General features: G+C 58.0%; 1 protein-coding gene across 4 annotated transcripts in view; it reads left to right on the top strand.

The window, feature by feature from the left end:
• PITPNM3 (PITPNM family member 3) overlaps window positions 1-17,298 on the top strand; it is a 58,177-nt gene that overhangs the window by 17,176 nt on the left and 23,703 nt on the right. For all 4 annotated transcript variants that reach the window (XM_059380919.1, XM_059380920.1, XM_059380918.1 and 1 more), the window contains exons 3-4: window positions 1,384-1,491; window positions 9,521-9,568. In XM_059380919.1, the coding sequence (XP_059236902.1) occupies window positions 1,384-1,491; window positions 9,521-9,568 (156 nt within the window). The remainder of the gene's footprint in view (window positions 1-1,383; window positions 1,492-9,520; window positions 9,569-17,298) is intronic.

Genomic DNA, 17,298 nt, shown 5'->3' with positions numbered 1-17,298 from the left:
GCAGGCCGCCTGTGGGGAGCGGTCAGGGCGTACGTGTGGCGCCTGGCTGGGGGGCTGGGCAGATGACTCAGGGTGTCCAGGCCAGGCTGTCGGGATCGGAGGGCTCTCAGAACGGTGCATCTGGGTTCAAATCCCGGTTCTGACTGGTGGCCTCCGGCAAGGTCCTGAATTGCTCTGTGCGAAGCTTTCCTCGTCTATAAAATGGAAATGGTGCCGATCATTACCTTTCTTGATGTGTCACGAGGGCAGAGTAAGGGGATGTCGTGAAGTGCGTGTGACCATCTCCGTGCGGAGCCGGCACCCGGTGACATGGGTGAATCCCTCCAGGTGGACTCTGGAGGCAGGAGCAGGTGTCCTGGCTGCAGGTGGGGTCGGGGAGCGCCGGCGCGGTCAGGACCATGGACAGCTCCCCTGCGCTATCTGGCTCCTGTCTCCTGCTCCGGGTTGTCCTGACCCATTGGATTCTCCTCAGGGACCCGCTAACCCTGTGAGAAGGGGTGCGGTGCCCTTGGCAGGAAGGCTCGTCCCTTTCACAGCCGGGCTTGCGGACGCCTGTGGGATCGGTCTGGAGGACTTGCCCTGCTCTGGGACGGGGGGCTGCACCAGACGGGTGTGCAGCTAACATGGGGCCCGGGGACCGGCGCTCAGTGTGGTTGGGGAACGTGGCCCCACTGACTCCTTCGGTGTTGTCTCTGAGCCCTTCTGGGGAAGAGCGGGGATAGAGACGGGGTTGAGGGGGACGTCGGAGAGGACGGAGGCATTACTGGGTTCACAAGTGTGACATGAAAGCCAAGGGGTCATTACAGATCAAGGCCTGCTCGGATGTCTCCTGCCCTCCCAGGTACACCGGAGCTGGTCCTGCCCCCCTCAAACCCAAGTGCCGGCGGCAGCACCTCTCATGCGAGACTGTACTGTCTTTATCGACCAGCACCCCATGCCCTGAGACCTTTGCCCCATTGCCTCCTTGAACCCTCACGGCAGGTCTGTGTGTTGGGGGGACTTGCCGCACCCATTTTTCTGATGTAAAAACTGAGGCTCGGAGAAGCCAATAACCTACCCAAGGAAAAACTGAGCAAAGGGCATGGCTTTCCTCTTCCTTGCAAACACGTTTCCTTTCAGGAAATACCGCTCTTGGTGGCAGGGAGCGGAGACACAGATGGGGCTTTCAGCCTCCCTCATGACCGTCCCCTCGTCCCTTTCTTTGCCGCAGCCTATGGGGGCCCCATAGGGTGCAGCAGCCATGCCTGCCCATGGCGGGAGCTTCCAGGAAGTGTCGTAGCTGTCCACGAGCGCAGACCCCTCTGGTAGCGGAAGTCTGCGTCCACGGGTAGGTCACCTGGACGCAGCCCGCGTGCTCACGCCCGCCTCTGCTTCTGCCCACAGAGGAGGTGGCCGAAGGGAAGAGTGCCCTCCTCATCGGGATGAGCCAGTGGAACTCCAATGACCTGGCGGAGCAGATGGAGACCATGGGGAAGCTGGACGAGCGTCCGGGTGAGCCTCTGCTTCTGGGGCCGGGGCGTGTGCTCGCGCGTGCCGCAGGGGCCAGGGCGTGGGTGACAGCGACGAGAGCTCGGGTCTCTCTGGGCACCTCCCCAAATGCTGTGGCCTGTGGGAGCCCCCGTGGGCTCTCGTGCGGGGCTTTCTGTGCCGGGCGGCCGAGCTTCCCTTGTCCTTGGGATGACCTCCCCCGGGGGCATGCGTTCCTGAGGGCAGGGGCGGGGGCGATCTCCGATCTCCGGGGTCGGCAGAACAGGTGAAGCCAGGGAGGCGGGTGGAGAGCCTCTGGGAAGGACCCGGAAGGGGAGCAGGGCGGGCCGCACCTGCTGTGGGCCAAGTAGTTGAGGAAGGAGTGTGCGGCTGGGTTGGCCCACGGGGCTTTTCATGGAGGCGCCCATCAGCAGAGCAGCCCGTCCTCCTAGGCGTCCTGCCCATTTGGCCGTTTCACATCCCTGAGAGTTTGCTGAGCACCTACTGCATACAAGCACTTGGCAGACAGAACCCTGGGGCCCACCTGGGGCTACCGCTTGGGATGGTGATACAGGACAAGACAAGATGTAAGGGTTCAAGCTTGGGCAGAGGATCACTGGGCACTGGGGAGAGAGGGGGCAGGGAAGGTTCCCGAGGACGGAGCTACGGAGCCAGGCTTCGAGGGGCGGGTGGAGCAGGTCGCTTAGTGGGAAGGCCGCGTCATCAGAGCCTGGGTTGGATGAAGGCCACTCAGGAAGCAGGGCCAGATCTAGAACCACCCGGGGTCAAGGGGGCTGGCCTCTGGGCGTGTTGCCCCCAGGCTAGTCCTTCCTGTCCCCCCTCCCCCGGCCCAGAGCGCACCTCTTCCTCATTTCCCGGCCCTGTCATTCCTCACACACACGGGCTGGGCCAGGCTGTCCCCTCTGGAGGTGTCCTGTGAGATGGTCCCGGCCCAGCCCGAGAGGACGGCCGTCTTGGTGGCAGCTGGCTCAGTGCTGGTGTCTTGCCTGGAGCCACTTCCCTCGAGCCCATCCCCTGTGCCCTGGGCTTGGGGCACTCACTGTGCCAAAGCTGTGCTGTGAGATGGACGCACAGGGACGGATGGGTGTTCATCCTACAGATGGCGAACCCCAGGCTTACAGACGATGTGTTTTGCCCGAGGTCCTGGGAGCTGGTGCGGCACCACGCTCAATTCCTCTCCCTTGTATCCTCATTGCCAGCTGGATGGAGGTGGGCTTTGGGGCCTCTACAGAGTAGTCAGGTCTTAAAGAAACGGCCTGGGCTACTGGGCCGTTCCCAGGAAGGGCAGGCTCCAGTTTGGTCCCCAGGGCCTGTCCAGAGGCAATGCTCCAGTTGTCACAGCCATGCGTTTGCAGAAGGACCCTTGGCCTGCCCTTGCCTTCACCACGAAGCCTGGAGGGGCCCAGAAGGGGTCCCAGGTTCCAGCTGCTTCCCGGGACAGTGCTCAGTCATTATAAGACAAGCCCAGCCTTGTACTCACGGCCCATCTGGCCATCCCCTCCCCCTTGACTCCGCCTGTGCGAGCTGGGAGGGGCAGGAGCAGCAGCCAGGGCTGGGGGTGCTGGGAGGGCAAGGGAGGGAGAGCCTCAGGTGCTCTCCGTGGTCTGGGCATGAACTTGGCTCTGCAGGCAGGCAAACTCTGGGTACCTTTGGCACCTCCCTTTCTTTGTGGGCAGAGCAGGGCTAGTGCCAGTGTTGGGGGAGCTTAAGTGAGTCAGGACTTGCCAAGTGCGTTCTATACCAGGTCATCCGCTTCAGGGACCAGTACATTCCGGCAAGTACCTGACGGGCTGCACTGGGTCAGAACCACGATGCTGATACTATTTCCTCCCCGTGGGTGGGGGGAGCAGGGCGGGCAGGGAAGGGTGAGGAGGGGAAACCACTGTGTCTGCAGCCCCTGGGGACTCAGGGTGTGACTCGTTCACAGAGCAGAACACACGCATTCATCTCATTGGCCGCCCATCCATCCGCCACGACACGGGCCGCTCCTGTGCTCAGTGAGGGTACAGCCCCCTGGAGCCAAGGAGGAGCGGGGGTCCCGGCGACAGTCACCCGTGCAGGAGGGCACTGAGCGCGGGGCCTCGGGAGGGAGGCCCGGGCATGACTCTGGGCAGCAGAAGCCCCCGACGCATCAGGAGAAGTCTGCTCCGGAGACTGGCCTGGGTGGTTGCCGCCGCCCTCCATGGTGACCCCATGTCCATCTCCAGCTGCGACTTCTTCTCTGGGCTACAGACTCAGCTATGGGCTAGCTGCCTGCGTGTTAGCTCTGCCTGGATGCCTGAGGCCGTTTCACGTTCCCCGTGTTCCTGATGGCCTGTGAGGTGTGACATAACCACGTACACACGTGCACATACATGTATAACATATGATGCACAACACGTACAGTGTATACTAGGTACGTATGTGCAGTAATGGGACATGACAGGCACTTTGTACACACAAAACACGCAACACGGAGTACAATGTATCGGGTATTGATTCTGCACTTGTTTAAGTTACTATATGGCACGTTGTATATGTTACTTTGTATACATCTGTGCATATTGATGTACACACACGCACACACGTGTGTTTTCTTTTTATTATTTTTCAGGGGTTTCTTTCTCTGTTTCCCCTTCCACACTCCCCTTGCCCTTCCTGTTCCTATTTCTTGGTCCTTGCTGGGCTCTGGAAATGTTCCTCGCTCCAACCCCATCGGTAGCTCCCCAGTTCTGTCTTCTCTAGCCATCGCCCTTCCTCTGCTCAGCTCTTCTAGGGTATTTTTGTTTTGGTTTTTTTTTTCCTTTTTGCTTTTTCTTTCTTTCTTTCTTTCTTTTTAAACAATCATCTTTTCATTTTTGTGCACTGTGGTTTTTTTCCGTAACAATCTGGTATTTATCTGTGGGTGCCACAGACTCATTCTGTGCTCTGCAAGGTCTCTTTCTTCCTGTTCTTTGACATGTCAGAGTCCCCTGGTGGGTTAGAAGTGGATGGAAATAGACCACATGCACTTCAGTGTGGGCTAATTAACCAAAGATCCCTCAGCGAGATTATGACATGGAACGGGAGCGAGCTTGAGTCCAGTGATCTCAGGAAGCACAGTGCTGCCATTAACATTGTCCAAGGAAGGTAGGTCCTGCCGAGTTCTTTTACAAACTGAGACACAATTCGCATACCATATAACCTCATAAAGTGCACAATTCAGTGCTTTCTGTTCAGTTTGTACGTTCATGACCCTGAGTAGCCACCACTACCTAGTTCCTGAACATCTCATCGGCCCAAGAAGAAATTCCATACCTACCAGCAGCCACTCCCCATTTTTCTCTCCTCAAAACCCTGGGATTTTGTATGCATAGACTCCAACAGTATGTGGCCTTTTGAATTTGCTGTCTGCCTTGACATCGTGATTCTGAGACTCAGCCCTGCTGTGGCATGAACCAGAACATCATTCCATTTTATGGCTGAATGATAGTCCCACATATGGTTCATCCATTCATCAACTGGTGGACATTCAGGTGGTTTCCTTTTTTTTTTACTGTTATAAGTAATTCTACTGTAAGTATTCAAGTACGGGTTTTTGTGGGGACACTCCCAGGACTGGGAGTGCTAGGCTGCCCCATGTTCCCTTCCTACCAGTGTTGTACCAGAGTTCAGACAATCCACATTCTTTTCAGCACTTCTCTTTGTTGTTCGATTATAGCTTCGCCAGTGGGTACGACATGGCATATGATTATGGATTGGGTTTGCATTTCCCTAATGATCGATGATGATAAACATATGTTTATGTGCTTTTTGGTTATTGTTTATCTTCTTTGAAGAAAGTCTGTTCAAATCCTTTGCCCATTTAAAATCAGATTGTTTTTCTCTTGTTGAGTTATAAGTGTTCTTTATATATTGTGGATACTAGACCCCTATCAGTTATATGATTTACAGATACTTTCTTCCATGCTGTGGCTGTCTTTTCACTTTCTTGATAATACCCTTCAGAGTGCAAATTTTTAACAGTCAGATGAAACCCATTTTATGTACTTTCACTTTTATTATTTCTGTGTTCAAGGCCATATCTAAGAAACCATCAGCTAATACAAAGTCATGAAGATTTACCCTTAAGAGTCTTATAGTTTTAGCTCTTCCATTTAGGTCTGATTCACTTTGAGTTCATTTTTATATAGAGTGTGAGGTAGGGGTTCAACTTCATTGTTTTGCTGGTGGGTTACCAGTGGTACTGGAACCATTTATTGGAAAGACAATTCTTGAATTGTCTTGGCATCCTTGTCAAAAGTCAGTTGATGAGAAACATAGGGATTTACATTTGGGCTCTCAATTCTATTCCAATGATATGTGTGTATCCTTAGGCCTGCACCACATCATCTTGATAACTGTGCCCTTGTAGTTAGTTTGAAATCAGGATCCATGTGGTTTGCTCTGTTTTGCAAGGTTTTTTTTTTTTTTTTTGGCTATTCTGTATTCCTTGTATTTCCTTGTGAATTTTAGAATTGGCTTCTCAATTTCTGCAAAAAACCCAGCTGGGATTTTAATAGGGGTTGTGCTGAATCTGTAGATCGATTTGGGGTGTATCACCATTTCAACAATTTCAGTCTTCCAATCCATGAACATGGGATGTCTTTCTGTTCATTTAGGTCTTCTTTAATTTCTTTCAGTGACATTTTGTAATTTTCAGGGTACAAGTTTTACACTTGTTTTGCTAAATTTACTCCAAAGTATTCTATTCTTTTTGGTGCTATTGTAACTGGATTATTTTCTTCATTTCATTCATGGATTATTTGCAAGTATATAGAAATGCAATTGATTTTTGTATATAATCTTGTATCCTATCCTGCAACTTTGCTGAAATCATTTATTAGGTTTATTTTGGGGTAAGGATTCCTTAGGATGTTCTATACGCAAGATCATGTCATCTCCAAACAGGTAGTTTTACTTCTTCCTTTCCAGCCTGGATGCATTTTATTTCCCTTTCTTGCCTGAATTCTCTGGCTAAATTCCCCAGTGTAATACTGAATAGCAATGGTGGGAGCTGGCATCTTGTCTTGTTCCCGATCATCGGTGGAGTTTTCAGTCTTCTGCTGTTAAATATAATGTTAGCTGGGCTTTTCCTGTAGTTGTCATTTGCTTGGTCGAGGCAGTTCCCTTCTATTCTGGGTTATATCAGGGATTTTTCTCATGAAAGGGTGTTGTGTTTTGCCAAGTGCTCCTTCTGCCTCTATTGAGATGATCCTGTGGGTTTTGTCCTGTTTTCTGTTACTGTGATTGACTTTCATGTAGGGAACAGCCCTGTGTCCCTGAGCCCTGTTTCTCACTTGGTCCTTGCCATGTTTCTATCTTTTATGTTCAGAGACTGCATATGTCTTTCTGAATAATTTATACTAACAGTCTGTGAGCTCTCACTTAAGGGGCTGCTTACAGTCTTGTTTTAGGGACAAACTGAATGTCATCAGGCAACATTCTTATTGTCAGGAGGGAGGCAGGCACTGCCCAGTTGTCCCAACCACCTTCTCTGTCTTCCCTTTCCCAGAGAGCTGTTTTATTTACCCCATGATTCCTCCCAAACTCTGGCTTATGTCCTGTGTCTAATAATATGGTTCTCAAAGAGTGTTCCCTGGACCCGTAGCATCAGCATCACTTGGACACCTGTCAGAGATGTGAATTTTGGAGCTCCCTTCCAGACTCACTGAACCTGTGTTTTAAGTGCCCTTTAGGTCCTGGTGGTGATGGCTCGACTCTGAGGTCCTGCTGACTGGCTAAGGGGTCTGCAGATCCATTTTCCTGGGCTCACCTCCCTCTGTCACTGAGTTTGGCGTCTGTTTCCATGCTTTTGGTCTTCCTGTGATACTGGGTGACACTGTGTACCCGACTCCGTAGTCGGACCCCCCCACCCAGCCTGTCACTGGCTGCCGGGATGTGTCTGTTTATTGCAAACAGCTGTGCTCTGATTATTCGGGGAGGGTAGCACATGCTGCTGGATGACATGAGCTTCTGGTTTATTCTTCTTGGTATTTTTAGCTTCCCAGGGTGTCCTGTTCTCAGACACTCAGCCCTTCCCACACCTGAGAGCAGATGCCTCTGCTCGGTCAATACAAGCAGGTGTTGGGAGGAGGCCCACGTGGTTGGAAAAGCTTCTTTTGCTCCTGGGTTTTCCATCGAGGAGACTGCTTTCCCCCGAGCTGCCCCTCCTTTGGCCACAGCCTTCCTTCCTCTGCAGGATGCAAATTATGGCTTCCCCTCTCCTCACTGGCAGTATGGCTGTGTGACCTTGGCGGTCCTACAAAGCTCCACGCTGAGGGTCTCTCACTTGATTTTATGCTCTGCTGTTGCCATCTTCAAACTCTTAGTACTTCTGAACATGGTCCCCACCTTTTCTTTGTGCACAGGCTCTGCACATGCCATTGCCAGCCCTGCCTCCCCTGACCTGTTCCCTCTGCTCTCCACCTCCCAGGGGTGCCATACAGTGTCCTCTCTGCCAAGGACACCCCCTTCTTATTTTATAGTACCACTAAAGACCAATTCCTAGGAAAATATTTGGTGTCATTTTGGGGCGGGAGAAAAAGCTGGGTCCTGTTGTGAGTTTACCATCTGCATTCAGCTCTACTGTGCTGTAAACCCAGGACTTCCTCCTGCAGGGAGACCGGCACGGGGATTTCCATTATCTGAGGAGTGAAGGGTAAATGCCTCAGCCATGCATGGAGGTCCTCCTTCCCACAATTGTCGTCGTCTGGGGAACGTGAGCTCACCATTGCCGTAGGAATCAGACAGCCATGGACAGCTTGACCAGGGAGCCACACTCTTACGTGTGTAGGAAAGGAGTGAGGCCTGAGACGGCGAGACCGACTCAGAGACAGCATCCCGCAGTGGAGGGCATCGGGGTTGGAGTGGGCGCAGCAGGTGCCCAGGGGCTGCTTTCCAGAGAGGCTGGCTTGCCAGGCTCAGACCGCGAGGAAGGGGAGCCACTGTGGGCCCATGAGCCGTGAGCGGTCTGGGCAGAGCGTGTGTCCTGGTGTGAGTCTAGTGTCGGGAGGCAGAGAGCTCAGGGGACGACGGCAGTGTGCCCCATGGGGCGTGCAGGTGGGGGCCCACCCCTCCCTGCCTGTGGACCGGGGCTTCCCCTCCTGAGGGCGTATGATTTGAAGGAAGTCATTGAAAATGCACAGAGAGCTTCAACCCTTGCGATGTTGGTTGTGGCCATGAGTACGACGGTGGGGTATGCATCTTCCCTCCAGCACAGTCCTTCTCAAGTCGGCCGTGGGCTGTCCCCTCCGCAGAACACTCTTCACGGGGCTTTGGGGGGGATGTTTGTGGGTGTCCTTACTTGGCTGGGGATCGTTTATGTGTGAACGAAAGTGTATCTTGTGCGTGGCTGTCGTCTGCGATGCGTTCCGGAGCCCACTGGCCGCGAGGGGTTCATCTGACTTCCAGGACTGCGGAGAGCGGCTTTTCTGGGGTCGGGGGGTGAGTTCTGTCGTCCACGGAACTCAGTGGAGTCCGCCCGTAGGGGCATGTGCGGCTGAGAAGCAGCGTGCCAGGCACGGGGACAGCAGTGGACAGCACACATGCCCCTTCCACTGTGGGGCCCAAGTCTCAGAGGAAGACCCCACAGGACTCGGGCCCCAACTGTGTGAGGATGGGGGTGGGGAGGGCTGGTCGTCCCTCTGGCTGGGGGCAAAGGGGGTGCCTTGGCTGAGGCAGGACTTGGGGAGGGGGCGGTCCCAGGATGGCCACTGTGGTGGCCCAGGGCATCCAGAGCTAATGCAGGGGGGAGGCAGGAGCGGACGTGGGTGCGGAGCTAGGAGAGGGCCCGTGGCAGTCTGCACACTGCCAAGTGTCCTCAGAGAGGGCAGTGTCCTGTGAGCAGCTGCCCTGGGACAGTGGGAGGAGAAGCCAGGCCTCCCGTTCCCCGGCTCTGTGGACTGTGGTGAACGAAGGGGAGAGACCTCTCCCCACCCCAGCTCTGGGAGGGGGTGGGCAGGAGCCCCATGTGGCCTCCCAATGCCCAGCACCGTGCTAGGGAGTCTGCTCACTTGTCTTCTCTTTCCCGCAGGAGACGTGAGCGCCCCGTGCACTTCCAGCACCCTTCAGGAGAAGCAGCGTGAGTTAAGCCCGACCCCCCTGGAGGCTTGTCTCCCGCCTGGGTGGGTCTAGCCTCTTTGGGCCTGGGGCCCCTCCCTGCCCCATGGACCAAGCGTGGAGTCCCAAGTTCCCATGTGTGGGCAGCGCGGGGGCTGGTGGGCCAGGAGGCTGAGCCCGGCGTGGCAGATGGGACGGTGCAAACCCTTGTGTGCCATTTGCCTGTGGTCAGAGAGGACAGGAACGGGGTGCAAAGCCTTGGAGCCTCAGAGATGAGGTCCTTCGGGTGACACAGACGCGGACATGCCATCTGCCTCCCCCACCCCCTAGAGGCTGTGAGTGCAGAGCCCGCCCCTAGTTGTCCTGGACCTGCACATCTGTCTGGTGGGGCTTCTCCAGGTTTCCTGCAGGGCCTGCCCCAGGGATGCATGGCAAAGTGTCTGCAGTCAACCCTGTGACCTGAGGACGTCTTCTTGAGCCGTGTCTGCTGCTGGCGGGGTTGGGTTTCTCAAGAGGCTGGGGTCAGGGAGGGTCAAGATGCCATTTGGGTCTCCGAACCCCCTTCTTCTCTCTCCTGCTGTTTGGGTCTGTGGTTGTTTCTCCGAGGGTTAAGCCCACGCTGTGCCCTCTCCTGTCCCCCGGGCTGGTCCATTCCTCAGGGGCAGGAAGGTGTCTGCATTCCCATGGCTCAGGACCGGCATGGAAGGGGTTTTTTGTACCTGGGGCAGCTGTGGACAAGGCTGTCAGGGGCCGGGGAGGGGCTGGACTCCTCTGCCAGGGGCACCCCAAAGCCTCAGGCCAAGTGCACGGGGCTCAGCATGAGTGGGGCGGCACCAGGATGAGCTCCCAGAGTTCAGCCTGCAGAGGAGGCTGAGTGAAGACCCAGGGGACCAGGACCTTCATGTTTCCCAAGAGGAAGGGCCACAAGGAAGCGCTCAGTTCTGTCCTGGGACAGACAGAGTGTGGGGGCTCACGACCCTGGGGTTGGACAGAGCGATGGGGTGCATGGCCCTGGACCGAGTGCAGGGGTGCATGGCCCCGGGGGTGGACAGAGTGCAGGGGCACTCAGCCAAGAGCCCAGGTATGTTTGCCACTGGAAAGAAGGCAATAACTTAGGAGCAGCCACTGAGAAACTAGGGGTGTCTGCGTCTATCCTGGGGGCATTTGGGGCAGGAGAGGTTGGCTTATGCATGAAGAAGGGGTTTGGACCATGAGAGCAGGTGTTTGCAGGTGGAAGGTTCGTTTGTCTCTGGGAATTAGCCAGCCCTGCATGGGGCGTCTCCCCCGGCCAGTCTGGCCCCCCAAGATGTCAGACCTCCCATCGCTCTGGGAGGCAGGGTGTGGCTACGTCCCCCAGCGAGGGAGACACGACCTGCCTCAGAGGGAGAGCCGTGGGGCTGACCCCCCCGTCCGCTACTTCTGGACTGGGCCGGAAAAAACATGCGTTTACGTGAAGGCGAAGTCCCTTGTGTTCGGTTTTCAAACCGAGGGGGTAGGTTTCTGTCTGCGTTCTGTGCTGAAGACTGTCCCGCGGGTCTGCACCTTCAGGATCTTCTCCAGGGACGTGCGGCAACGTGGTTGTGGGGCCGGGGCCGGTCCAGCGCCAGCCCTGGGTCGGCGAGAACCGCAGCCTGGAGCGCCTGCGGGGAAGGCGGCCGTGGTGGTGCCACGTCCCCTGCTGGGCCGTGCTGTCCACGGAGCTGGGCGCATTGTGGGCTTTAGGAGATGACGGTGGTCGTCCGTGCTGCTCTGCCCGCTCCAATCCTGAGTCCCTGACGCGGGTGCTGTGCTTTGCCGTCTGGGGCCTTCCTCCCCGCGCGGGGTCTGCTCCAGTATTTCCCGTCACTGTTTGCACCCTCACCAGAAGCAAGCAGCAGGCCGTGTCCTGACTGAGCTCGGCTCCGTGGGCTCGTCACCTGTGGAGCCTGTGTGGCCTGAAAGGGACAAAGAAGGTGGGGGGGTCAGCACCGCCCCACGTGTGGGCCCGACCTCATGTCCCCTGCTGGGGCCCGGGAGCCAGAGGAGCAGCTCAGATGCCTGGACCACCACCAAGGGTCCCCTCCAGTGTCTCTACAGCCGCCCCCCATCTCCGGCCCACCATGCCCGGAGACCCTACCTGCTGCTATCCCCCAGCCCCACTGTGCCCGGAGCTCCCTGCCCGCAGCCCCCCGCCCTGCCATGCCTGGAGCCCCCTGCCCGCAGCTCCACTGGTAACTGGTGTCTTTTCCTGGCTGGTGTGGGCAGCGTGCTGAGCACAGCTGCAGACGGGCTATATTTAGCTGCTTTAATGAGCTCGGGGTGGCAGACGGCGGCCTGAGGAGTTTTCCTCTTGTGTGTGTGCCGCACGGTACTCGTGTGTATATTGGCGTGCGTGTGAGTGTGCCTGTGCGTTCCTCCACATGAGGACACGCGTGTGTCTGCACACATCTGTGCTTTGCTGGGACGTCCTCAGCTTCCGACGCTGACGGGGCTCCAAAGCGGGAACAAAATATTTGTCCACTCACTTGTTAGAAAAACATTTCCTGAGCACCTCCTCGGTGCCAGCGCCCGGACGGTCTGCGTGGGGGAAACGGAGCGTAAACAAACCCTGTCCGGGCCTTGAAGGCCCTCCCGGCCAGGGAGGGAGGAGATGCCGGGTCAAGTAACCAGAAAACCTGAAGTACGGAGACTAGTTTCCGAAGAGAGAGCCCGGTGCTTCCGGGAGGAGGACCGCAAGGACGGACACCCCCGGGCGCGGGACCACGGAGGCTTCGGGAGGAAATATTTGGACACAGCCGTGTGAAGAATACACAGGGCTTGGGGAGCAGAATGTGCAAAGCCCCTGTGATGAGAGGAAGAAGGTTTGAAAACCATTGTATGGCCCAGTGCTTGAGCTCAGAGGGGAGATTGTGCAGAGGGGAGGCTGGTGTGGGACTGTGGCACTGGGATTTTATGGGGCCCGTGACTTGGTCAGGGCTCCCGTGGAGAAGGATGGCTGGGTGGGCGCGGAGCTGAAGCGTGTAGTCCGTGAAAGGACTACATTCTCAGGTTCAGAGAAACCCGGGGACATGGAACCAGGCAGGTGCCCATGTGTGGGAACCCCAGCCTGATGGTCCCATCTGTTCCTCTGTGCAGCCCCTAGCCAGTGGTCCGGGGCCCCAGTGCTCCCCCAACCCTGAGGACACCCCGCATTTGTCTCAGCTGGGGGTGAGAATCTCTCTTCAGTCAGAGAGAATCTGTTTCCTCAAATCCTTTTCTCCTGGGAACAAAAGAGCTTCTAGAAACAAAACCCAGGAAGCCTGCTGCAGTCCTCCTCGGAGGCCGGGAAACCCAAGCAGGGAGAACATAGAAACCAGCATCTCCCAGAAGAAGTCTGCCTGCTCCACGGGGTTGAGAGAATTCCCACTTTTAATCTGACATCTGAATGGGCAGTGCCGGCTGAGGGTCTGAACTCTGGAAGGATGCAGGTGAGGCGCGCTGCTCGCCGCGGCGGCGACTGGCCACGTTCCCTGCACACGATCGTCTCCATGAATGCTCACAGATGGGAGCCTGCCGCGCACTCGTCCTGCCCCTGCTCCTCGCGGGCGAGCACGTAACGGGATTATCTTCGCCCCCCCCCCATGCGTTTGGGGGTGTGCTGGCCATGGGAAGGGGTCCTGTCTCCCTGTGGCGTCGCCCGTCTCACCGGCTCCTGCCGCGCTTGGCACACGTTGCTGTCTTTGTAGCATGACCCCGTGGCCATGGCCAGCATCCTGCGTGTGCCTTTCTGTGCGAGGCTCGGTCCCAGGGCGGAGAGGGGGATGCTCAGTGTCTCCAGGGACGTGGCCAAACTGCCCTTCGCAGACACCAGCCGTGGATGGGGAGGGGCTGCCTCCCCACACCCTGGGCCGAGCAGCAGTGCTGATCTGGGAGTGGGGGAGGAGGCCTTCTGGAGTGATCTCCGTGGTGATCCCTCCAGTGGGTGCCTGCACACAGGAGCTGTGGCCTGTCCTTTCTCTGGAAGCAGCAGGGGTTAGTGTGCGGGCATGCGTGGGTGGGCACGCTGCTGTTTCCCTGCGTCTCTGTGCCTGCTCCCCAGTAGGGCCCGGCAGGCTCAGTGGCGGTTGCTCCCCCTTCCCTCCCCCAGGCTCAATCCATGGGGCGGCGGTCAGGCCTCCGTGTGGGCCAGCGCCTCTGGGAGGGCTGACCAGCCCACTGGGGTGAGCCTCCTTAGCAGATGAACCCAGGCTGATGGAGCTGGGCCATGACCTTGAAGGGCCAAGGCTGTGACAGCAGGGACCTCGGGTCCATCTAGCCCACCATGCCTGGGGTGCCTGCCCGGCATCCACCCGCCTGGCATCCACTCATAGCACCTGCTCCTACAATCCCTCCTTCCGGCCAGGCCAGCTCAGTTCCCCCCAGGACAGCCATGAACCCTCCAGAAACCACCCCCCTTGGTGGCCGGGCTCTGCCGTCCCTCCGTGACTCACATGCAGACCCCAAGCATTTACAGGCCACCGGGTCCCCTCAAGCCTGATCTTCCCGGGCAGGGGCCCCTGTCCCGCAGCTTCCCTGCCTGGTTCCTGGGCTACACCTGAGCCCCCAGATTGGCCCGAGCTTCAGGAACGCACTGTCCTCACTCTGCCCTGAAGGTGCTGGAGCTCGCAACCGCGAGGCTGTGTGGGCGCCCCTGTCCAGCTAAGGCCCATATCACATGACCCCAGGGCCCTTGAGGTCCTCAGGCTTCCGGGTGCACATGTGGGCTCCAGCCAGGAGAGCAGGAGGCCGCCGTGGTGTCCAGCTGGTTTTGGGACCCAAATGCAGGATTTTGATGAGGCCATGTTTCATGGTCACTGTCAGCCCCACAGGCCTTCCTTTCCCTTTGCATAGCCTCGGGGCCCCTTGCCAGCCCGCCAACGCCCAAGGGCTGGCCAGTCGCTCTGCTGTGTGTGTGCTGTGTGTGTGTGCGGTCGGGCAGGGCTTGCAGCTGGTTCACGGTTCTTCTTGTAAGTGACACACGCTCGCATTCGCAATAGCTTTACACTAAAGGAAGTCCGGGCTCATGTGAGGAAAATGAGAAAATCACCCGGTGTTCCCCCGTCCAGCAAAACCATGCTGACGGGGACGCGGCTGGGGGCCTCCATCCCTCGTGGTCCCCGCGGCTGGCTGCAGGAGAGAGGGACATGGACCCTTCAGCCGAGCCGGGTGACACTCTGCCGGGTGTGCTGAGCGCGTGGGCGCTGACCTTGGCTTCTGTCTCAGGAGCACTGTGGCACTTGGGTAATTAGAAGGGTGATGACAATTTGTGCCTCTCCAAGGTTGTGAGTAAGCAAATATAGCCTCTCCCTCCAGCTGGCAGGGGAGCCACGGGGAGCTGGGTAGGCCAGCAGGGGTGCTGGGGGTGGGTGCTGCGGTCACAAGACACGGTCACAGAAACAGCCGTGGGCTCTCCCCACCCCGGGACTGGGCACCGCAGGGACCCTGCCTGAATAGGGTCCCCTGGCAGAAGCAAAGCCTCGGGGAGAACCACGCAGCCCACCCATGCGGTCCTGGGCTCCCCGCCTCCCGGGACCCTGCCCGCCGCTCCTGTCACCAGAGGCTCTGGGGAAGCCTGTGGAGGGGGAGGACCCATGAGGCCCAGGCTGAGAACTTGCCATGCTTCCCTGACACCAGCCCCCCCAGGGGCCTTCCAGGAGATACGCATCCCAGTATAGATGCTTCTTCCCTAGATGGGACTTCTCCCGGGGCTGATGAGCACGGAGAGGTCTCCCAGGCTGCATGACCCCCAGGGTCTTTGCAGTGAACTTTCACAAAAACCTGGCTTTCGATGCTCCCTGCTCTCGGGGACCCCCAGTCTGATGCGGAAATGGTTGACTAACCTCACAGCAATGAGTCAGGCCAGCTGAGCACAGTGTGAGATGACCGTCTCTGCCTAAGTAGACCTGAGACGGCTTTCCAGAGGCTGGGATGGTTGAGCAGGGTTTTGCGGTATAGTAGGAGTTCGCTGGCACGCCCAGGTAGGAAGGCAGAGAGCTCAGCCTGAGTGAGGCGGGGAGGAGCGAAGCTGCCGGGTCTGGTGGCCAGAACCGGTGTCCTCAGTTACTCTGCAGGGACTGTCTGCTTCTCAGAGAGCAGAAGGCTTGTGGGCCAGGCACATGCTAGGGGGCCTCGAGGCTGCTTTTCTGAGTGTCTGCAGAGGCCTCTGCTGAGGCTGGAGACGCACATCCCCAGGGGTCCCCTCCAGGCCTGGTAGCTGACCCTCAGGGTGGGGGGGCCGGATCTAGATCTGCAGGCGAGGCCTCCCCTCCTCCCTCCCCCAGAGCCAAAGCTGTCTGGCTTTTGCACACTGAAAGGAAGCCAGACTCTTGCCATTGGCGGGGAAGGCGTGGGGCGCCCAGGGTCCTGCCAGGCCCGTCCCTGCCGAGCCCCGAGCTGCCTCAGTGTCGTCCGTGGCCAGGATGCGGCATCAGCTCATTGCCAGAGCGTGGCGTGGGGCCAAGGTGGCTGGCCGCAGGCCGATGGAGAATGTGGGAGCCTGGGGCCCGTGGGCTCAGTGAGAGCTCAGGAACCAGCCCCGCTCGCGGAGGGCATGGCGCCTGGGAGACGGTAGGACCCTCGTGTCTTCCCTGTGGCTTATTTATAGGCTCGTGATGGTAATTCGTAGCAGCCACCGTGCATGAGCCTGCAGCCGCACTGGAGGCCGGCAGCCGGTCCAGCGAGGGTGTGGGGGGCCTTCAGGGCTCTGGTGGGTTTGGGGTCAGGGCTGTGCATGCTGAGGCAGCTCCTGCCGGCCTCTGGCCCCGGCTCGGGGACCCCTGAGCCTCTCTGGCATGTCTTCCAAATGCACGGCTGACACGGACAGAGACTTAGCATGTGGCCAGCCCCACTCTGAGCCCCGTGCATGTCTGAGCTCCTTTGTGCTGGGCTCCTGCTCCGGAAGGCTGCCATCCCCATGCCCCAGAAGAGAAAACCGAGCCCTGCTCTCAAGCCACTGAGCGCAAGACTTGGACTGGGGCACTGGCTCCAAACCAGTTACCACCCAGCCTCGGAAGTTGTGGTCTCTGGGCCGCTGCCAGCCCTGTGGCCACACACACCACGGAACTGGCTGCTTTGCTGTGGGGAGGAGGTCCGTGCTGGGCAGCCTGCCGCTTTGTGGTTTGCATGAGCATCTCCTCTCCTGTGGACAGAGAGTGTGGTGTCACCTTCCCGGGGAGGACAGAGCACCACCAGGCATCGTCCTCGGTTGGATATGGGGCTTGTGTACAGGCTCACATGGCCCGATTTGTGGTGAGGCCGGGGGCAGTGACCCAGGAGGGGTGAGCCTCGGTTCTCTTGCTTGAAAAGGGGGCTCACACCCAGAGAACCAAAGCTCAAGGCCATTGTGGGGAGGAGGGCACAGCTCGGGGACATAGTAAGTGCTCCGCCAAGACCAGGCCAGCTCCCCGGCTGTTGTAGTGGGAGCCTGTCCTGGGGTCAGGGTCGGGGATCCACGGGCCGTTATGGGGACAGTCCCGTGGCTGGAAGCAGCTGGAGGAAGCGCAGGCCGAGCCTCCCTCACCACCCACTCCGGGCCAGCCCCTCTGTCATTGAGAAACCCGCTCCTGCCCATCTGGGCAGCAGCCCTCAGCTCATAAAGCAGCTACCCTGAGACCAGGTGTGTGTCCATGAGGACCGAGGAGTTCAGAAACGCACTTGCCTTCCAAGAAGGGCTTCTTGTTGGGTGCCCTTGGCAGAGCCCCCTGGGGCTGCTGGGAGACCCGACTTTGACCCTGGCTCCGGCTCCCCACTCCCCTG

Source organism: Mustela nigripes, chromosome 16 (assembly GCF_022355385.1).
Source record: "Mustela nigripes isolate SB6536 chromosome 16, MUSNIG.SB6536, whole genome shotgun sequence".
NCBI classification, from domain to species: domain Eukaryota; kingdom Metazoa; phylum Chordata; class Mammalia; order Carnivora; family Mustelidae; genus Mustela; species Mustela nigripes.
The sequence above is the reverse complement of the archived record's forward strand: the minus strand, read 5'-3'. Positions and strand labels throughout refer to the sequence as shown.